The sequence below is a fragment of the Ischnura elegans genome, chromosome 11, assembly GCF_921293095.1.
Source record: "Ischnura elegans chromosome 11, ioIscEleg1.1, whole genome shotgun sequence".
NCBI lineage: Eukaryota > Metazoa > Arthropoda > Insecta > Odonata > Coenagrionidae > Ischnura > Ischnura elegans.
This window is the reverse complement of record NC_060256.1, coordinates 79,194,745-79,218,749: the sequence shown is the minus strand read 5'-3', so window position 1 is coordinate 79,218,749 and position 24,005 is coordinate 79,194,745. Positions and strand designations below refer to the sequence as shown.

Sequence of the window (24,005 nt, the reverse complement as noted above, 5' to 3'; positions counted from 1 at the left end):
ACATCATATGCTCAACCACTACTCGATCTCATGTGTTGATTCTTATTGAAGGGTCGAAAGCACTCTTGGAATTAAGAGCTCAGATTCCTTTTAATTATGGGAAATTAAGGCCCGAAAATTCCCATCTCCCCCCTCTGCTATACTTTCTCGTACTATCACGTGGCGCCTCGGTCATCGTTCGCCTCTCTTCCGTGCACCCTTTCCACTTGCTCCCGTTCCTCCGAGAATGGTAATCTATCTTTTCTGGGCCACCTGTTTTCTTATTGTGGGATTTATTTTTCGGGGCTCGCTTCCACTTTGATGCTAATAGCGCCTTCTATGTTTTCTGACGGTCGGCGTCCGAACCACCCTTTCCGCTTGCTCCGTCCGAATTAGGTCGAATTTAGACTTGGAAAGCGAGGAGGAGGATTTTAATGCACGCATTGATTCTTGCCCTCGACACGAGTTTTTGGGAATGGGGAGAAGGTTAGCCAGGGTGACAGAATAGAAATTGTTAATCGGGCATTCCATAGTGCTTGCTTAAGGGACGCTAGCATGTGACTCAGACTCATAATTATCATGTTAGTACCAATCAAGCTCGTTTTACGCGGGGAACGTAGTTGCGCAGATTATAACAGCATTAATTTATCTCTCTGGTATGTGATTGCGTGAACACACGGACAAAATTAGTACTAGGGCTGTATTCCCATCTCACGTCCACGCATTCTCGCATGTGTTCCAGCAATTCACCGCTTTACACGAAGCAATTCTGACTTCGCCTCCGTACACGAGTAAGATTATACGTGACCGCTTCTATAATTTGTATATATTATAATAATGTCAAATTTCAGGTTATGGTTTGGATGGGACGCTTCATTTTCAAATTCAATGTGAAAATGAATGAGCCAAAGTAAAAACCACAGTTCATATAAGAAGTAGATATTTCGACGCGCGCGGACACCCTGTGGAATGAGACGACGAAACGTTTTAGAAGACGAGTTTTTGACAAGTTTAATCAATTTTACTTTTCGACTGATTGGTTTAATGCACAGCTATTTTACCTAAAACAATCAGTATTCCTTCCAGCTTTCCAATTTCATAGTTTCCTTCTGCGATTTATGTCAGTGTAAACCAGCCCGCTTAAATTTCTTTTGATTTAGTTCCATTGGGATAAAATTACTCGACTACTTAGGAGAACAATATGTGTAATTATAAGCTGAGCTTTCGAATGTAACGGAAGATATATATTAATCGCGGGTAACCATTTAATTACTTATATCTACGATTATGTGATTAGCGCCTCTTTATATGATTTACATCCCGAGGTCGCGGTCAGATTTTGCGTGTGGAAAAGTTTTCGGTTTTGGTCTTAACCCTCGAGTGGCTTAGTTTACGCCGGATACTACGCGCTGAGATTTTATCCAATAAAAATAACGGTGGGAAATCAGTTTCTCTTCCGAGGTCACTTTATTCCTTTTCGGCCTTGCGGGGTTTATTTTGTTGACCTTTTTCGGACCTATAGGGTTAGCTCTCTTATCGTGGTGAATATTTCGCTAAATTGTCACCCTTCTGGTATTTGGCACAAACCCTTCGATCGATATCGGGCGCATTATATAATTGACCGATGAAATCATGGGGCGTTCACTGATAAGAGCCGAGAATTCTCCGTTATCGATCCATTGCAAACATCCTCCCGCGCGAAATGTCAATCCCCCAAAACGTTTCCATCCTTGAAATTTTCTTTCTCACTCCGACTTCAAAAATTCTTTAAAGTTCGCGGTTCGAACACGCCTTCGCTCTTGTATTTATTATTTTTATTAAAGTATTCTACTGAATAAAGTAGGTTTCCATGGAGTTGAAGTATTCTGGCATTCCTCCCGCCCTTCGTGGACTTGCCTCCTCATTTCACAAAAAGGCCTACTCCCTTTCATTCTATTCCAAAATCCTATTCTCTCCTTCCTCTGCCTCGTTTACCCAACATTATACCCTCCGACACTGTTTTCTTCATCCCCTCCCCGCTAGGTACTCGCCCCATCCATACCCTCTCTCTCCCTCCGTATCTCAACCAGAAGCTACCTCTCCTCCCACACAACGTCCTGCACTTAGTCGTTCCTCTTCATTTCCGTCCACTTGACCTTATCCATTCTTCTCCACACTTGCATTTCGAACGCCTCCAGTCTTCTTTCGTTCTCCTTTCAAGGTGTCATATTAATATATCGTTGAAGTAAAATTTTCATTCTATCTGGGTGTTACTGTAACTTTTAGCCTCGTATAAAATATTCGCCTTGCCTGCTATCATAACTTGGTGGAACATTACAGGTGGCCCTGTAAAAGACACTAACCCCGCCTTGTGTGAACCATGCACGTAAATAACCTAAAGTAGATCTCCCTTGTGTTACTTCTGCCGTAGCTTAAACCTCTTCTTTATTTGGAATCTTCTGTGCGAAGCAAACGGAGATCATTGTGTGCACGTGGAATCCGGAAACAATAAGAAGCCTCGGGGCCTTTGAAAGACTCGCAGAAGAAGGATGATGCGTTATTTGAACTGAACGAAAAAGTTTACATTTTCGGGCTCACTGTACGATTAGAAAAACAGTTTCGATGTCTTAAAGCGGATAGAGACGACAGTGGTGGCTTTAGGAATGGGGAACAGTTAATACGATGACTTGTAAGACCTCAGCATTAAGGGAGCACTTTCTTGTTCCTCTGTATATCTTTAACATTTCACACAGCTTTCCTCGTTATGTTTGATCTTTCAAAAACTCTGGAATGGATATTGTATTAGGCGACTGTATTCAAGGATTCATCGTACAATTGTCGGTTAGGATGTTTCTTTACTTCATGGAGGAACAAAGATACTCATACTGTGATGACGGAATTGCTTTAAATTACTATATTTCTTTCTTTAGTCTTTTTTATTTGTATAAATTGTGGATGTATCAAGGTGAAGTAAGAATTTTTACGTGCCTAGAGACATAAAATCAGGTCTGTCCATCCTTGTTGGCGAAGTCCTAGTGATATGACTTTTGTTAGTGTCTTTTGGAGACGCGATTTGCCTTTTTTTAAAGTCCTCTATTTAGGGATGAGTCGATTCCACTTTTTTTCGATTCCGATTCCAATTTCGATTCCTTCAAATCGATTCCCGATTCTCGATTCCGATTCCATCGATTCTTGTTCATTATAACTGGTGGGATTTTGATTTATCTGTAGCATCGGCGTCATTAAAATTTAAGAATTGAATGGAATAAAATAACTAGGGATGGACGGATCCAGGATTTTTGGAGCCAGATCTTTCGAATCGGATATTTTCGAATCCTAATGCATTTTCAAATTCCTGCCATTAAACAAAGTCATTATTCAAGTTTATTGTGGGTACATACAATCAATGGAATGCTTCTTAGATTTTCGTTTACATTCTAATATTTTTATAAATTAAAAATTATTTTATGGGCTTTCAAGTTGTTTTTTAAAAACGTCTTCACATACTCAGGGCCTAAACTGTTACGCTTGGGTTTGGAAATGAAAATAGGAAAAATCTTAGGATGAACCACTGACCAGTGGCGTAGCGAGAGGAATATAAATATAAAAAACACAATTACTTTCCTTCATAAAAAGAAACAAAATATTTAAAAATCATGAATTTACAAAAATGAAAAAAATGAATCTTTGAAAAATGAAGTTTTTCTATTATGAAGGGCGTTAAAATTAGTTTGAAACCCTCTCCTTTGTACCCTGTTGTTTAAAAATTTTCCCCCTGGTTTTGGATCCCCCCTTAACAAAATTCCTGGGTACCCCCCTGCCATCGACTTAATTCCAATTTCCTCATGCACGTTTCCCCCGAATTTTACTTTCTCATCAGTTACTGACTTGTGTTTCATCCGAAAATGCTTCAGTATGTTGAGGTGGATTTAGCACATCCTCGGGATAACTTACGCCACAGTGCACGCACATGGCATTCATTGGTTCTCCTTATCTCAGTGGAAATGTTTACACGCAAGACATTTTTATCGGCGTATCATTAAATTGAATTGCAACTGTGCAATTAGCAACACAATTAACAGTATTTAAAACGGCATTAACGTCATGTGTGACGAGGTGCTCAACCGCTTAGCATTAGGAAGAAGTGGGCAGCAGAAGCACGTAAAGGAGAGATGGAGAGGTGGTTTAGCCAGGAATTTCGTTCGGGGGGGATTCAAAACCAGGGGGGAAATTTAAAAAAAAACCGGGCACTAAATAATGGGTTTTAAACTAATTTTAACACTTTTTATAATCGAAAAACTTAATATGTTAAAGAAAAATTTTGTAAATTCCTGATTTTTCAATATTTTGTTTTCTTTTGTGAAGGACAATAACTGTGTTTTTATATTTCGGGGGGTGAGGTCCGGACCATCCCCATGGCTACGCCACTGGGAAGGAGCACATGAAGGAGAGGTGGAGAGGAAGGAGCGCGCTCCCTCCGTATTTCAAACAACAAGGCTACAAATGAGGGAGTCGGACGAAGAAATCAGATCTTGCTTCAGTGACGTCGTTGCCTTCAAAGCGAAGCCGGGCGCGCTACGTGATATATGTAGTTGGCGTTTCCAATCCGTCTCTAATTGTTTGAGGGGTTAATGCTGCGCTTGTTTCTTTGAAAATTATTCTGTTTGGACAATCAGTAAAGTGTAATTGTAGAATTGTAGATAGAAAACTGAGTGGCGATCAATTAGAGCTGAAAAATAAACAGAAATATCGTCAGGAATGCGTCTCGTTTGGTCTAATTCTTTTTTAAATCCCGTGCATATCATCTAATTGTCGAAGCTATCAAGATATCTTCGGCCCCAAAAAGTCACTCTCCTAGCATTTGTCGTCTAGAAACAGAGAATTGAAGCAGGTAGGCCAAAAAAGGTCAGTTGGTGAGGCGAGTTAGGTATGAAACACGCTTCAATTGTTTTCATGTGATTTGATATTTTCCTTAGAAGACAATGATTTTTGGACCGTGTGATTTCGGATACAAAAAAACAACAGAGGCACGGGCTGGTGGACGGCCGAGGGTGGTTTTCTGAAATCTGCGACGTAGTTACTTTTGACGTGGTTATTATCCTACGGCGCTGAAATTCCTCCGATGATTGTTCAATCTCTTGGGAAGAGTCACACTATGTGCCAGTCGTATTTTGCCTTTTTTATTTTCTGGCTGAAAATCCTGGCCACGGTTGAAATTCTACTCGCAACCTCTGCGAGAGCTTTCAAACAAAACGGTTGATGAGTAGGACAAGAATCGCATGCGACGAGGCATTCGAAGAGAGAATCGAAACTCTTTCCACCCTGATGGGGCGTTGCATTCACTGAATCTATTATTTAAAATTTCGGATCCAGATCCGATGTCTTCCGCGACTTTGGATCCGATGTATCCGATGAAGGGCAATATCCGCGTATAATTGGATCCGAGGTATCCGATCCGACCATCCCTAAAAATAACAATAGCCGCGGTGGCTACATTCTCGTTTGGCCGCGGTGGCTAAACAAGAATGTAGCGTTCATTGCGTCCATACACACTAGAGCAGCCTGGCGGGTGCGCGGTGGCGGCCGAACGCAACCTGTCGAGTCCGCCCGGAGGCCGCGGCGGCTTATGCCAAGCAAGTATCAACTTCCTCAAGGGTTGCATTGATGAAACTGGGCTATACAAACGCGAATGTGTCTAATTTTTTTATTATTGACGCAGACGCGTGTTAGTCTAAAAAAGTTACGTATATAAAAAAACCCGCTCTCAGCGCGTATTTATAAGAAACTTTTTTCACAGGAAAACTCGCTCTCTGCACGTTTTTATTATCATCAGACTTCAAATATCATTCGAAAATAAAAAAAATATATTTCGATCTATTATGCTTTAAAATTGGTGGTCGAGATGAATTCTCCGAATGTGATTCATAATCGCAATACTATGATTTGCCGTGACCAGCGGCTAATAAAAGAACGGAAAACGCATGCATTGCTTCCCTATCCCGAGTTTTCCAATTTTTTTTTCTCTTAGAGTTGCTCATGATCACGCGCCATTTCAGGGTTCGTCGGTTCGTCGCTCTTGCCGACATTTTCATGTTTCCGAGGCCGCTTAGGTATGCTATTCGCAGCACCCGCGTGCCGGGCGTATCCTCCGCGCGGGCAAGGCTGACATCGCGGCCGCTTAGATGTGTGGCAGCCTTTGTGCCCCAAACTATGAGTCTATGCTCAAAACTTTTATCTTCCTGGAATCGATGGAATCGGAATCGACTTTAGGCGATCGATTCTCGATTCCGATTCCGTGCCCGAGAATCGGTGGAATCGAGAATCGACATTTGGAATCGACTCATCCCTAGTCCTATTTCCCACCCGTATGAAAAACTTAATTCGAGGAAATAGTGGTGTGAGACCGACCTAATGGAATCGATTATTGACTAGAAAATATCGTAATTTTGTGATTCTATCTATAATTTCTTTTGAGACTCCATGAAAAGTTGCCCAAAATAACTTTACAATTGGATTACCTAGGTAAATTTTTAACTTTAAGATTAACAGTTATTGTGCGTCATGGAGTTCTGGTTCAGGATTAAGGTCTAATTTGCGAGCGATTGCAGCGTTCCGGAAAATTTATTTCCCATTAGGTCTTACACTCTTTACTATCTCCTTTTTTCAGTTCAGCCATCCAGTTCAATTGCATTGACAGTTGCTGTACAAGATTATTTTGTTCATTCAAACGGCTTTTTAAATCAAGGTAACGATAACTGAATTATTGAGCTGTCAAAAGGATATAGTAAGGCATGATGATGGCGAATAAATTTGCCGAAACTTTGGCTTTACTCGCAAATAGAACCTTAATCGTAGGTGTAATATTTCAAAGCCTGCCTCGTGAACGGCGGTTAAACATAAAAAATTCCCTGGACAGGGAATGGAACCACGGACATGGATCCACCGCGAAGATCACTATGCCAAAGGTCTGTGGTTCCATTCCTGGTCCAGGGGAATTTTTTCTCAAGGCAATTCATATTTCTTACTCGTAGACCAATAGTCCATTATATTCGAAAATTTTATTAAAGCTAGTAATTAATGAAAATATTCCAATTGTTATTGCTATTAAGAATAATATTTAAATTAGTGCAGTTGTGCTTTAACGAATATTAACCTCTTTTTTGCTATTGTGGTGCAATATGTCGTCGTATCCCTCCATAGTGTAATTCAAACATTGACGTAAAGCTGAAGTACATATCTCCCACTGGAGTTGGCCCAATAGTGCTCAGCGCGTGGTATGCAAACATTCATCTTCCCATGGCAAGTCGTTGAGGGCGCCTGATCATCTGTCTCTACTTTGTTTCGCCGATCACAAAGCGTTTCAAGGCATCACCTGATAGCCAGCGTTCCTTTCTTCCAGCTCCATCGCTCGATTCCGCTTCAACGAAGCTGAACTGGGTCCGTGGCTTTTCCTAGGATCATAGTACTGTTACGATCGGGTTTTGCAGTTGTTTAATGGTGGCTTGAATATCGAAAATCCGTCTAAAATATACCTTTTTTTTTATATTATCCTGGTTCAATCAATGATTATGATGCTTTGTAAATAATTAAACTGTAAAATATTTGATGATTAACTCATTTTTCACCATCATCGAGAATTTTTTAATTATGATTTCATATTATTTCTCTTGCGAGAAGGCATTTTGTGGTGACGTATCATTATTTCAATAATTATCAAGTCTTAATATCAATATTACAATTTTTTATAATATCAAAGTAGTTTTTAAGAAAATGCATTTAAAAAATTAAGGCAAATTCTACATTTAAATTTTTTAAATCAACCGTGTACGCTTTTTATATCATCTGAAGTTACAGCTTGCTACATACCTGAAGCTGGTTGTATTAAATATTTTGTAAGTTGACTTTTCCTTTAATCAATTATGCCTGGTGCCCACACAATCTCGCCCTAAAGCTCACAAGACACTCTATAAGTACCTGCTATGGCTGGTATTTTGTTGTCGTAGAGTGATTTGTTAGTGTAATAATTGCCCAATCCTTCAGTTTCCGTTAATCTATCAAAAGCATCTTTTGGCGAGCGTAATACTGTTATGATAGAGAGGGGTTCTTTCTGGTGATTCAGCATTATTCGGTGGTAGGCATAGTTGTAATGATTTTTAGAACAATTGATTTACTCCAAATTTTATCCTGAAAGTTGCTTAAAGCTGTGTAATTTGAAAATTATTTAAATTATAAAAACTCGGCCAATAGATTGGCATAAGTGACGTCATGTATTTTTTTAATGCTATGATGGCATGATATTCTGGTCATTTTAGTATTTGTTGCCTCGTAGTCTTCCGTGACGTTCAGAATTCGTGGATCTCTCCATTTCCCGGGTTTTCGTGGAGCGAGCCTGGGCAGAAGGTAATATTTGACGAAGCGAAAATCATCGTAAAGGAAAAAAGGTATTTCTCCAGGCTGATAAGGGAGGCAATAGAGATCATTGAAACGCCCAAGAATTTCAATAGAAAAGACAGATACAACATATAACGCCTGGAGAAAGTGTTCAGAAATCCGGCCAATCACGGTACAGCAGCAAGGGTAACTGGCCAACAACACCGCGGCCGCGAGGAAGGAGAACTATATATACGCGGCAAAAACACGGACATCATCACTTCGACCTGAAGACGCCTGGTGGAATCCTGGCGAAACTGTCGTCACCTCTGACCACAAAACGCGGCAAAAACCCGGGAAATGGAGAGATTTACGAATTTTAGTATTTGTGGGTATCGCAGACTTTAAGTATTTTTAAAATAAAAAGGATAATACTATACTACATTTTGCATGAAATTTAATCCAATATAATGATTAAAAATTATTGGAAAAAATTAAGTCTTAGCTATTACCTGAGTACTTGCCGGCCTCATGTGGATAGACCCAAGGATGTTATGAAGAATTTCATGATCGCCTTTTACGTTACATTTCATTTTTATATTGATCCTCAGCTACGTAGCTCCGAGCTACCTGCCGAATAAGATTTAAACCTTGAGGGCTTTGGTGACGTAGGACAGTACCCTGAACTAATTATCTAGAGATCAAAATAACCCCGTAAAATTTGATCGAAATGAACCCTCGGGACTTAGAGTGATTAATTAGTCAGCAGTTGGTTACAGGAGGCCCGTTATCGTTCGTTTTTTATTCCTAGTTTACGGTAGACTTGTCAATAAATGTAATGAGTATATATGCTGTAAAGTGAGAATGTTTAATTTTGTCTCAGTTGAGAAAGAAGTTACATTAGTTCCTGAAAATTGATTTGAGCACGTACCACCGCTTTTTCTGAGGATTGTCCCTCAGTCATTAACCCATTACCTCCCGGTGATCACATATTATGAGATAGGTTAAAAATCACGAGATTTCGTAATAATCTGTCTGTACCATTGTATATCTAACCTCCTTGTTATATCTATTAGGTGTATTTCTCGGATATCCATATGAGATTTTTTTTAAATGTTCACTATTTATTGATATACAAGCTTTCGCCTGAAATCTATCGATTCTAAAGTCATCTCATATAAGATCACCCGGAGGTAATGGGTTAACGCCGATAGCTTCTGAAAAAGTCGACCTCTTTCCATGAGACTTCACACTATCGACTAACCTGAACCGTAGCTCGTGCATCGGCTTTGGATTTTTGCCGCTGGCATAATTGTTAATTTGATCGAAATAGTTACGTGGACCAAATAATTGAAAAGACTCAATCATACAAGCCCTCAGAGTCACTCCATCCCCTCTTGCGACTTTTAGTCACGTCCCTTCTGACGTTGCCGAATGAGCGAGTCGTAATTTACGGACGAACAATCCCACGTGTCGTTCCTCATGTCATATCTCTGGGGGATTTTGGGGAAATCAAGTATGGATTTAGGGCATTCCGGCCGTAAACTGTTTTTTCCTTTATTTTGTCCGTTTATTAATTTTCATCCTGCCTCTTCTGAGTTGTTTCTCTCGGCGAATATTTCTCACGCTAAGTTCTTAATTCCCTCCTCCATCCCTATCTTTATGTCCTTTGATAAATTAAAAATTCTTAAAAATTGGGAGTCATTTTCTGATGGTTCTAATACTGTCAAGATGTGAAATCTATATGTATATAAAAGAGGATGCCTGTTTGTCTGTCCGCTATGCGTTTTCTTATGGATTGCGGACAAAGTTTTGGACGTAGGTTAATCTTATTCTCCCAAACCCCGTTGTACATTTTTCGGTTGCGTTCGACGCGTCCTTAGGGTAGTTTTCTCATTACAATTTGTTACGTCATGTCATGCATCTTCTGTAGTTGGATATCCTGCGGGGCAGGCACACCTCTTCACTCGCTGAAAGGGAAAACATACTCAGATAATACTACACTTACCTATTAATTCTCTTGGCGCAAACCTTTTTGCTGGGGTAGGAGTTCACAAGACGTTTTTAGTCTACACACGCACGGACACACGTAGCGATCAATGTTGTGGAGCGGGGTATAAGCTGATCCCGTGCACGTTATACGGAAATATTTTTTCCATTTTTTTACTGTTCGACGTTCCTAAAAATCCTGCTTTGTGACCATATATTCCAATTTCCAAGTTTCCAACTTCTAAGGGTCTAATCTTTCCCGAGCTCAAAGTGTTAACAAATTCTTTTAAATACCAATATTACTATAGACGTTTTTAATTTCTCAATCATTCTTTTTATAGATATAATGGTGTGGATTTTTAGTAGGAATTGCTTTTGTTTTTTCTCTTGATGAATTTAGCAGTTGTTTATGTCAGATCTAGATTTCCACGTGTGAGAGCTTGGTATGCTATGACCACAGAGAAATCAATGCTGTGGGGTTAAAATCCTACTTACTGAAAGTATTAAGTGTAATAAACTTCTTAGCTGTTTTCGTTGAAGCGTCTTCTTCAAGGTTACTTGACTTGCTTCGTGCTTGAATTAACCTGTGATTACTTGTTCTGTAATTCTGCTCTACACTTTAGAAACAATGGTAGTCCGCGTTGGAAATTAAGTTCATAATTGAATTGAATTGGAATTATTTATTGTTGAATAAGCGATGACTCTCTTCATAAGTAGGATTAGTCGTGCGACGTCTGAGTTGCAGTGTAATCCCTATCTCATTTGGCCAGCCTTTCTACTTGTTCATCAAATAAAAGAAGCATTTTTGACTCTCGACGTTGTTTTCGGTGACTCTAGTACGTACAGTGAAACGTACTACGTTTCTTTTTACATAGTAGTTAAACCCTTCTCAAACAAATGCCTTTGTAGCTTAAAATTTCCTAGTACTAAGAATGATTATTTTTTTGATTACCTTATCAATTATTTTTGTGAGGACCTGTACGTTGGTCGTATCTACGTAATCCACTTTGATTGACGTATTAAAGGTTAAGTTCAACGCTGAGCTCCATGCTTACATCCGAGGGGTTTTGCGCATACAAATCTCATATAAGGTAAACTGAATTTCTTTTTATTCTGCTCAGAAATAAAGATGCTGTTAAAACTGCTAGATAAGGTCAAAAAGTGACTCCTTTATTTTCCCTGACAAAATTGTTTGAATTTTAGTACCTCGCTTAGACAACGAATCGATCTGCATCTCATTTCTAATAAAGGACAGAAATTTATTTTCATTGATTTCTTCTAGAATGTGCGAGGGGAAGTCTGTTGTTTGTGCATGGTAGCTACTATTCTGGAAAACCTGGAAAGTCAGGGTATATCACAGAGAAGGACAAAGAAATGTAGAAATCACTTAAGGTGAAAATTCTATTGTAGATTTTCCTCATCGAGTTATTGATGAATATTCGATGTTTTAAAGTGCAATTCCCATCAAGTCAACTCGATGGTGTTACATTACTTTAGTAAAAGTGCATTTTATTATCGTGATTTTACATGATTTGTTCAAGGTTAACATAATATTACACGTTTATAAAGACCTCTGCAGTATGAAGATATTTTTTATCGCCTATATATGTGAATATTTGGCAAGATGCATGCTACAAAAGAGTCTGACGAACACAATAAGAAAAAATCTGACAAAGTCATCTTGATCTTTCAGTGGGCACAATGCAATGCTAGATCTAGATTCCCATACTTGAGTACTTGTTGTACTATCGCATTATATCCCACTTACAATTAGTGGCACTGTTAAGTCTGAATTATTTTCCTTCTCTCGTTCGTCCCTTTATCGTACCTTTCGGAAGGAATTGTGGTGAAAAAGGGAAGAAATTTCAAGGATCAATATCTCTCGTATATGTGGGTCAGTCCCGTCGGGGACGGACCGTGGGGACGTTAATCGTCAATTAAGTCCACCCTGCCTGGGATAACCCCTCCCCCTGAGGGCCAGCCACCTCGCCCGCTGCTTCTCAACCCTTGTCCCCGCTTCTCATTTTTTGAATGAATTTTAATGATGACCTCACCTCTGGTATCTGACGGGAAAGGCAAATGTGATTTACCCATCTTCACGCACGGTGGATCCAGGGTTTACTGTCCCCGAGAAAATATCTCGATTTGCACGCCCGACAAATTCTCATCTGTCGAGCCTACCGATGTGAAGTACAGTAAAAAGATAGAGACAGCTCCTCAAAAGCCCCTCATGCCGGTCTAATAACTTCGTTCCGGTGTGAAACAGGTGTGACGTTCTTTATCCTGGCCGCATTCGTTAGCCTCGTATGTAAATTGCTAACGTCTATATTGCACTAGTTTTGCTACCTTTTTTGGAAACTTGATTTTGATGCGTTGTTTTACTTTTTTCATTATTTAGTTCATGCATTTGCTGATCATTGTACGTGTAAAAACTTCCTGATTTATTTCATGTAATGAAATAACATTGCAAATTTTCATGTAAAAAATGTAAATCGGCTCAAGTTTTAGTAATTAGCAACAATTTAGCAGCATTATGGTAATTACCCGGCATCGGTGGTGGCGAGGTGAAGTCCTCGCCTTCCGAACCGAAGGTCGCGGGTTCGAGTTCCGCTTAGGTAAGTTTACATTATCTAGGGCATGGGTGTTGGTGATAGCCCATCATTGTTGACCATTAAAAATAAACTGACGTAAAGGTCTTAATTGTGCTGTTTTCGGGGAAGTGAAGAGAAATAAATAAATGAACAACAACTTGTCTTATGCATTATAATTTATTTAACCTGTTATTGAATCGGTTTTGACTTCAATGTATTCGTGGAATTTATCGTCATTTATTATAGTGGTCGATTTTTCTCTCTGTTATCTCAACTAAGGCTTCTACTATGTAAAGGCTTGTTTGGGAATACATTAAAATGCGAATAGGTTGCCTGAGACAAGGACTCTTTAAGTTAGGGTCCCCCTTGCTCGTGCAACTTAAGTTCTTTGGCATTTTACTCGGAACTTTTCCACCAGCTATAATATAAGGATGAATTGCAGACTCTTGTGTCTTTACTTTTTAGGTCATTAGAATCTATGTCAACGGATATCAGCGTCATAATAATGTACTTTTTATCAGTACAACCTACCCTACCCGACCTTACCCTACGACCAGGTATCGCCCACAAGACAAATAGGTCATGCATACCCAAGTGTTTTATTTCTTTTTGAAGGAAATAGTAACGTTAATAAGTTCTCTCATGAAATTATAACGTTTTAGCTGCCCTACCAGCAGATGATTTTAATTGATCATTGATTTTTCTTACTTTCCTGAATATATTTCATCACTCCTTGGCTTTTACTTCGTTGTTGTTTATTTTTGCTGTACCTTATCGTAATCATGTAGATAACGAAGGTTTACTGTAGTTTGTAATGTTTCCATTTTTTATTGCGTGGTTTCGTTAATTTTCTTTAATCGTAGTCTTAACCAGTTGTCATTACATATGTGATACTCATCTATTTAATAAAAACTTCAATTCCATTTATCTTTTACTATCCCGTATATTTACTACTAATTTTTTCGAGTATGGCACTATGTATTTACCTTTTAGTGGAAAGAATGAGGATTGTTTTAACGTGACTTTACGACTTGAAACAATCGCGAGAAATAGTTTCATTAGTTATTTTACGTTAAGTGGGTGGTGAATTCCTCGACGTTTCATTTCTTTACCGGTAAATTCTCTGGTAATAAATTTGAATCTTGGACAAGTTTTGTAAAAGTGGGATGATTTGTTTGAAACCATGTGTTACTTGCCCACTCAATGTTTTGCTCGCCCACTGTTCCATTATATTCGCTTAGCTCACGCCTTCCTCTGGGGTCAGAGGTGGATTGAGGTCAGATGAGGTGCAAAATTAAATGTTAATAGGTCCACGATAAAAACACAAATGGTAATTTCCACTCTATTTAATTTAACACTCAACGACCGACCATGGTTTCCTTGGAAATGACACAAAGTGTTGAAACCATTGTCGGTCGTTGAGTGTTAAATGAAATAGTGTGGAAAATACCATTTGTGTTTTTATCATGGATATAGCAAACTTCCAAAAAATCAAGCCTGAAACGATTTTAAATGAAAATAGGGTTTGTAAAAATATTAGACATGTTATCATGATGAAATTTAATTTCCTCTGTTAAATTGAATTCGGGGAAATAAATGTTTATGTGACAACATGGGTGTGATTTCTCACGTTAGCTCTGATTGTGAGGGTTAGGGAAACAGCAACTAGAAGTAGGCGTTTGAAATCTATTGCTGGAGGCGTATGCTTGATATCAGGTGGACGTATGAGAAAAAACGACGAAGTATGCCAAAAATATGTAGAATTGTGGAAAGGAGAATGTAAAAAGAGCTTTCATCAAAAAGATGGAATTCAGATGATTATGGCACTCGCTATTTTGAAAAAGCAAGTATGTAATTCGAGCCAAGCTCTACGATTTCTGTTTTATTAAACAATTAGTACTTGGAAAATAGGATCAAAAAGTGATTGACTTAACCCGAAAGTTGGTTTGGATAGCTTACTAAAAACTAATTGAAAGTTCTTTTTTTTCTCTCGGATATGCATTTAAGATACTTTTATTCCATTGTGTGGTCGCAAAAACCCATGCATGGGCTATTTCTCGAAAAAATGGCGTTCAAAGTAAGTTTACCGTTTTCCTAAAAAATACCTTTTCAAGAAAAGTGGGATGAAATAATTGTCGGTGCAAATATTAGTCTCTGATGATAACGAGAAAACGTGTCAATGAATTTATTTTATGTCAAACTCATTTCATTGCAACGGAGCTAATAGTTACCGAAGTAAAGCTCTTCAATTTGGGTAGCTTGACTCCTTGCAAGGACTGTAGACGGTTTTAACTGCCGCTTTATTGACTTTGTTTGCAACCCGGGGTAACCTTATGTAGTCTGTTCGCTTTTTGCGAGTGTTTGCTGCTGCTAATGGCGATATTTTCCACCAGTAGTTTTTGAAAACAATCCCATGAATTCAGTTGTATCTCTTATGACCGCTGAAGACTGTTTGATTTCCGAATGTTATGTACTGTGCGGCGAATGAGGCAAAACAAACACGGATGTTTGCAGTTTCTTCTGGCGTTCGCAGAATCCTCCGCGAAGAGAAAAAGACAACCCACTATGTCGACTGTGAGTCCACGTAGGAGTGGACACCGCGTGGGGTCTTCTGTGTTTTGTCCCTTTCATCCGCCAGCGAGTCTTTCGGCGTCCCGCGAATTTAGTTTTGCCAACTCTAGCGCGTCGGCTGGAAGAGTCGGAGGTGTCATCGAAACGGCGGTGGGCGCCGATGAAACTTGGGTTTGCGGTGACGCACGACTGTTTATCATGCTGGTGTGGGCGCCTTTCCTACACCGTGAAATCGGTGGGCTCGTGTCGATATGTTTCGTATGAGTAGTAAAGATGGAATAGTAATATTAAATGTTTGCTGTTAGATTTTACATTATTCTCGTAGGATATAATAATACAGAGATAATCGGGCAAATATGCGAGTAGGAGAAAATAAACTCTTAATATTTGCGTGTTTTTTTTCATCTGTGTGTATTCAATCAAAGCTTGTTTTCGAACCGTTAACCTTATGAAATGTGTTGTTCTTGCTATTTTTTCTGAAATTAAAGCTATAAATTCCTGGGCTTTCAGTCAAAAAGTGGAGAACGTGGCACAACAAAATTTAAGTGCCTTGTATTGTGATCCTTTCAAAATAAATTGTTTGCCAGAGGAAAATCCTTAGTGAAAATTCAATCCAAACCATCATCGTGCCTTTAATCGGTAAAGTTCATACCCCTCTGCCTTAGTCTGGGATGAGATGTACTCCACCATCCAAACTAACCTAAGGGTTGAGCACTGAGTGAGTTCATTTGATACTCCTTCATTTAAGGAGAGAATCGCACATTTATTGGCGTTAATCGGTAAGGAGAAACGATTAATCTCGAATGCTCATTATCAGTAGGTAAATATTATTCTTAATTAATTAAGGAGAGAAATACTTTAAAACACCACGTGTTTTTGCGCGGCCTCTTCACTAAATTGCAATGGTCGTAATACCCTCTCAGAGGAAGAAAGAAAGTCCGATTGAAAGTTGACCGATGCCAGTGATAACCGTCTTCATGATGAAACAAGGTAATTTTGCCCTCGATATAACAATGGCTGGAACTTGTAGGTCGTAGTATTCCTCTCCTCCTCTTGCACATGGCTTTCCAACAACCGATCAGGGTGCTATTACGCATCCAATGATATCGAAAACTTTTATAGGGACGGTCATTTTGCTCTGTATTTATTTATGTGCTATCAATATCATTCTGTCATTTTCGGTGACGAATTACTCATTAGATTCCTACTCTTTCATCTTGAAATTTTCCGAAGTGGTGAAAGAGATGTTCTTCATCATATGTCTCTTTCTCAATTTACTCAATGAGAATATGCTACGGTAAATTTTTAGAATTTGAGAAACAGATCAATTTCACTTATGGTCTACGATATCACTCCTGAAATTTTCAAGATGATAAAGTGGGTTGTAAGCGAGTAGTACGTCACCATAAAGAGCGGTTGTGCGGAGTGATGTGTAGGTACTCGTCAAGTCTCATCGCCACCGTAGCGCCACTGGTAATGCCTCCTCAGTAGCTTAACCCTGCCGGAGGGGTATCCAGTGGCGAGGCGCCCTTCCCTGTACCGAAGTTGCAATCAGCCGGGTAGGGTCCGTGGATTGCATGTGTTGGGGGTCGGAGTTGTTTGCCGATTGTTTCCAATCCACAGCCCGTGTAGAGCGAGAGAAAGGTGTGGAGACGTGGGCGATCGGTGTGGGCGACGCCGAGGGACTGCGGCCTTTTCCCTCGGCGGAATATTGTCGGACGCGCCTCCAAATATGGGCGGGCCATCGGGGAAACTCGCCTCGTTTCCCCTCCTGCAAACACAAACTCCTCTCCCCTCCCTCCCACTCCTCTCCTCAAGAGACTCCCACGGACGCCACCTCCGTGCCGCGAGTGAGCCAACAGATTCCCTCGATGGCCGAGGGGGGAAAGTGCCCTTCAGCGCTGCTTCTCGCCTCATCACCCTTCGTATGAGGCGCCGCTTATGAGGAGCCCATTTCACCGGCGCTGGTGAAATGGGCTCGCTCACCTATTTTCGAAATTGTTGATTGTGTTTTAGGTCGATGAATAAATAGACTCGTACTTTTTTCGTTTCCGATCTGTCGCATGCTTCTCTAGCTATTTGCAGCAAAAAAATTGACGGTCTACTCCCTTTCGCAGATGATTTGATGACTTCACGAACTCTGGCCAAGCGTGTCGCCGTCTATCAGACACTCCTTGTCCATATACATGAGTATCACATGTATGTGGACTTGTTTACACTCTCATGAGTGAATCCCTCCCTCGGGGGATGCGCTCAACTCGGATCGGAAATATTCCGATCGGTTTTCATTCCTATCGGTTGATTGCCATTGGTTGCAACACGATCATAATTTGTTTTGTATAAGAATTTTCACTCACGAGGATATAAGGGGGCTTATATCCTCGTCAGAATTAAAAGTTTCAAACACAACTAAGTCCAATTGCTTTTCATTGCTATTTAATCTGTTGATAAGTAAGTATTTAATTTGTTAACCGTTTACGATGTCCGAAAGACGTGTTGGGATTTCAATGTTGGTCTCTGGTTTTGGTTACTGCGCAGTAATCCTTAGTCTCTTGAAACGACTTACTCACGAGGATCTATCGACGTGGAAACAAAGGAGGAAATGGGGGATTTAAGTATTAGTATATGTAAACTGTAGATGCACTGTCCGAGTAAAATATTGGCCCCAACGAAGAAATTCGTCATGAGGAGCTTCCCCTGTGCCAGTTTCGTTACACGCTTCATGTGTTTCGCTGCGTATCCGTGACCCAAAAAAATTAACTGAGAATCATGTTATGAATGGGCACCCTTAGTGGAGGATTATGGAATGCATTACCATAGGCGGATCTAGGGGGGGGAGTCACGGGGGCACGTGCCCCCCCAGACTCTTGAAAAATATACAACAATATACAACATTTTTAATACGGTCCCATTATGATTGCGTTCCTTTTGTTTTAAGAGGTATCCTTGTGCCCCCCCCCCCCCCCCAGAATAAAATCCTGAATACGGCCTTGCTTGTGCCCCCCCAGAAGGAAATCCTGGATCCGCCCTGTGCACTACCCTTTTGCTCACTCGTACAATGATCATATTAAAAACTTAGCCCTGGCGACCTCTGAAAAATTGATAATGATATCTTTTGCCATAGGAAATGATAATATCTGTCAAATTAGGTAGAAATTGAAATTCCAGTGATATTTTTTAAACTCTTTTTGTGCCAAGGTTGGCACTGATAGATTTTTCTCTTCTCGTTAATTACTCTGGGAATTCAGGGTGGAAAGAGTTTTTCTTATCAGCCGTTTAGGAAATGTCAAGATTCAGATAACGGGGGCAATTTTATAAAGTTCACTATCTGTTCCACTATCACATTTTCAATAATTTTTCGAAACCTCGGTATAGCGATAAAATTATAATGTAGCATGCTGAATAATTGGTTACTTGTTAAACAGGGTTCGAATCCCACCCATTTTCGCCCTCTTTGGAGTTATAATTCTTATAAAATGTTTTTATCGAAATGTTGCTGCACTGTAGCCTTAGTGCAGCGTAAATCTCTTTTCAGTTTTAGTTTTTCTTATTTTGTACTCTCCTTTCACCCTGAAGTAATGATTATAAAGACGTCATCGTGCTTCTTTAATATTTTTTACTTTTCCATTTTTTCCTGGTGTGGCTCTTCTGCAACAGGTTGAACGCTTTCAGAGAATGGAGGAAGATGAATGAGAAGGAAGATGTGCCCTCGTCTGTAGTTTCGATCTCTCGTCGCCGTTATTTTCGGTCGGATGCTCCTCTGGCCTCTCATCAGAATATCCAGCATGGTTTCCGTCATGCATAGTTACGTGTATGCAATCTGCGAGAGAATTTAATTGCTGCCAACTCTGCCACTCGTCCAGTTCCGTATTTCGATGAGCTTCGAGACCGTGCTCGGTACTTTGAGGCCGAATTCATACTACTCTGCTAATGTTACTATTTGTTTTTTTGGCATTGTTATTGCTTTCCATTCGCATTTTAATTCATGATCTGTTTCGACGCACCGTTTATAGTATCTGTAATTATCAAATAAACGATTTAAATCTTTAAACGTACATGTATTAATTAGAGACGTTTTCTGATTGTGTTAAGATGTAATCAAGTTTCAACAAAAAGCGTACCGCTATATTTTTCATTACTTGCCATTTCTGTTTAATTTCGCAGGTATACGTATCAGCATCTTTTACGATCCGTCAATTATTCATGTTTCCTGAACCGACACGTCTTATGTTCGGTATTGGCTGAATCCATTCGGGTTCATTTTTATTTATTTCTATTTAGTTTGCCATCTCTATCAATCTTCTGCAGTTCGTGATCATTGTATTTCGTTGGATAATTTCTCTCTCTCTCTCTCTCTGAGCAATTTAATATCTTATTTGCCAGTATAGTGGTGTCTCTCTCTTTGACTTTGGTTCGTAAAAGCAAATGTATGCGTCCGGACTATCGGGATACCCATGATTGTTTGGAATCGGCGGCTGTCATTGACGGCAATGACGTATACTGATGGGGTTTACCGCAATTCGGTATGGAATGTTAACTTCTAATCGTAATTGGGATAAATTCAATGCTGAGGAATACTCATTCTATTTTGAAATGCCCACATACTTCCACAGAGATGTTTCAGGTCATGTGCGTCTCATAATTCTTCTAGAACCGGGTCATTGCTTTTTTCCCCTTTCCCTCGCTGCATGAGTCTGCTCTTTGAAACCTCCTCCTCACTAGATGCCTTTATGTGTTCTTTGGGCACGAGAGATTTTCAGTTTTTTTAGCACATTTTCTGCGAATCTAATCACGGAAACACTTTTTTCGGTATAATTGATCCCATGTTTTACGCATTCTACCGTGAAGTAGGGGAAATTTTCCGTTGGAAGGACCCCTCGCTAGCTATCTTCGTCAATTATTGGAAAGGCTGAAGATGTCATAAGCTGTACATATTAAAATGGTCTTTTATTTTACTAGGATTCATACGACTGGTTGAGTTTTCCATCTATTTCGGTGTGATATTCATTTTTCTCTAGTTCGGATTAGCGTCTTATGCTCGCATTTGACTCTGCTTTCGTTCTATGTAGTCTTCCCTTTGAGTATCGGCGGTAATGGAAATGTTTTTGTTATTAGTTCTCATTATATACTGCTAACTTTTATAAAAAAATATTTATGATATTAATAAACAATTATTTAATTATTCCTGTAAATTTTATTCCAAAACGTACTTCGATTCCACTTGAAAAGCTGTGAAAATCCTACCGTAATCGGTATTTGAAATCAGCAGAGCGTGCCGCATATTTCAATAAGAGGACGAACTGATGGAAGCTCGCCGCCGGTAGAAGCCTCATAGCGAAAACCTGCCAAGAGACCAAGAGTAAACGTCCCATCCGACGGACTGGGTGCAAATTACAATAAATGAGTGGAGGTGCTGATTGTTGAATGATCGGGAGTATTCGGGGCGCCTGAAGGATATGCAGTTCCTTCTTACGAAACGAGGGATTGAGAATCTCCTTAGAAAATGCAACACTCCTAACGCGAAACGCATAACCGTTTCAAGTATTCTGATATATAAAATTTTGCGGCGAAACTAGGTTTATGATTATTATTTTTCGATTTTCCGTGGCAAGGAGGTTGGTCGTCCCATATATTCTGTCTCTGCCCAGAATGTATCCAGAAAATCTTTTCGAGGACAGAGAGGGTGGTTGATTGAAGGGGAATGCGTATTGGGAGTTTCTTTGGGAAGAAATTCACCCCTGACTTTACTTCCCAAACTAGCAGCTTGATTCAGTGGCTTGGAAAGCAAACTTCTGGGTATAGTAAGGGAAATTGGGTATTGGTAAAGTTGCTCTCTAATAGTCAATGAACTTCAGAGTAAATATACTAAACTTATCCAATTATAAATATTTAATAAATATATATTTATTGTGGAATAGTTATAATGCCACAAAGTTCCAGATCAGGAACTTAGTTCCATATCTTTTCAAGATCTGACCATTTCAATTTCAAATCTGATCATAGTTTTGAACTGATGGACATTTCTGATTGGGTGTGAATGTTTTAATTTTATGTATAATTGCCAATGATTAATATTTGAAGTAGAATAATGCACATTTCCTGCATTTGATAAAATCATCTTAGTAGTCAGAAAATTTTTGAAAAATCTGCCTGAGATTACTAGAGCCCTATGGAAATGTATATTGCTAAAAGTTTTGTTTTTATCTTTTGACTAGTTGTGATTACTTCATTGTTTTTCATCTCATTTTTCCTTTCTCTTGCAGGCCAAGCTGAGGGCATGTTTAAAATGGCTACTATCCAAAGCATTTAATAATAGAGTTCCTGATGACTTCCTGGATCCTTTATATAAAGACAATGAGGTAAGATATATGTTTGAGTAATAGGTATATAGAAACGTGATTAGATAAGGATATATTGAGTGGTTTAAGAAGTTTATGAAGGCTAGGGTGTAGTGAAAAACTAATTATGAATAGAAGGATGTAGGTTATGTGGGGAAGAAACTATTTGATTACATGAATGAGAAGAAGGATTTTATGGGAATTCTTTTTTAATGAAATACTGGTTAGGTGTGTTGCTCTGAAGTGAGGATGGGTTGGTTTGGTTCTTTGGTTCTCTGCTCCACTGGTTCTTGAGCTGATAACTGGTGTCTGAACCAAAGTGAGAAAGAAAGTTAGGAAATAACTTGTGGAGCATTCATTTAAAAACATTCTTTTGCTTAATTAACGTAACATAGTCATGCAGTAGGTCCAGTCACTAGTGAGATAACTTGATGTCTTATTTTAGTATTTTAATAATTACCTAGTGAAAAACATTAATAGTTCCAAAAAATTAAGCAATGAAAGTGAAACTCATGGTTATGAACTGAAAGAAAGGTGTGGACCGAAAACTGATACTGTGAACCAAACCAGAATTGAAACTGACCGATCCTTACTCTTTTTTTAAAGGAAATATCCAGCTGAAAAATTGAATACTCAAGGACCGTTTCTGATCAGCAATCCATATGCATACAGATTTTTCTACTTCTAGTTGAATTGTAACAATGAATTCACTGTGCAATTTTTATGATAAATTAATTGCAATATTATAATAATTTTTATTTAACAATAGTCAATTTTCTAGGTTTCACCTTCATTAGTGTAGCTGATTTGTTAAAAATCTTAAGTGTAAACATTTGTAATTATTTTTTCTCAAAAATTTAAATGTTTTATGCCTTCATGGTATTTTCCATATTCATTAGACACAATTTAGGAAAATCAAGAATTGTCTTAAATAAATACCTAAGATAATAATTATTAGTTTTTTGTTTTCAATGTCCTGATCTATCATTTGGCTGTTGATGACTCTTTCCTGGTTACATTGTATGAGGTAAAGCATAAATGAATGCTTGAATAGTGACGATGCTTGACATTTTGCTCAATTTTAATTATATTGAATTGATAAACTTTACTCATAGAAATTTTTAATATTTCTATATATAATTAATACTCTTGTACATATAATAACCTCACTGAAAAAAATATGCTTTTCTAATGAAATCAAATGGAATTAATGCATAGTCATCATGTTTTTGTTTGTGAATTTCATCAGTAAATATTAGTAATGCATATATATTTAATCTTGACATTCAATTTTCATTCTTTTATTTCTTTTTTCAGGACCAGTATCACATCAAACCTCAATTGGTCCATGCAATGGCTAATGCAGAATTGTATTGTCTTGCCTTGTCCAATATCTATTGTGACCCAAACTATCACAGTTTGAATCATATTGGGGTTGTGCAAGCAATAGGAAGAAAAGGAGTTGTAGTGGGACCTCCATCAGATGGTTGTCCACTCACAGAAACCATCCTCATCCAGACGAACCCATTGCGAGTCGTAAGTAGCTTGGATATTTTATACCTTGGTATGCATGAAGACTATCCCAATCTTTAAACATTTCTTTTTAAAAACTCATTGGTCCACCTGTTAAGAATTCAATAATGAATGGGTTTTCTCATGAAATATATTTACTGCATTCATTTACTCTCCATTTGGTAATTAGTTGAATAGTGTATCCAGAAGTGATATTACTGAGCTCATTTATAGCAATAGAAATAAATTGAAACTTTTCTTTTAAAATTGGTTATTTACCTGTTTTCTGAAATAAGTCATCTGGTGGCTTGTATAAAGTATGAAAAAACTTTAAATCATCCAAATACAGCAGCAGGAAATCAATTACAGGAAGAAAACCTCTTCCAAAATCATTATTCCTTATTTCCTCTGCCTTTGTGCAGCCTTTGCCCTTCACCCACACACCAGACCTCTCCTCCCACTCCCTAGCCTAAATAAGGAACCTAAAAAAAAGAAAGTTTAGTCAAAGGAATTTAGTCTTCTGCCTCTGAAGTTGCATTTATCATACAAATAAATTTTGTATTTTGGTTTTATGGCTGAACTTCAATTGTTTAGGTTGCAAAAATTTCTCTGTGATCACGTATGCTTTGAAGAATATCGATTTGTTTTATCAACTTTGAATGGCTTACTGCTAAAA

General features: G+C 38.8%; 1 protein-coding gene across 12 annotated transcripts in view; it reads left to right on the top strand.

The window, feature by feature from the left end:
* LOC124168362 (patronin) overlaps positions 1-24,005 on the top strand; it is a 210,653-nt gene that overhangs the window by 107,765 nt on the left and 78,883 nt on the right. For all 12 annotated transcript variants that reach the window (XM_046546562.1, XM_046546569.1, XM_046546572.1 and 9 more), the window contains exons 2-3: positions 21,743-21,838; positions 23,135-23,353. In XM_046546562.1, the coding sequence (XP_046402518.1) occupies positions 21,743-21,838; positions 23,135-23,353 (315 nt within the window). The remainder of the gene's footprint in view (positions 1-21,742; positions 21,839-23,134; positions 23,354-24,005) is intronic.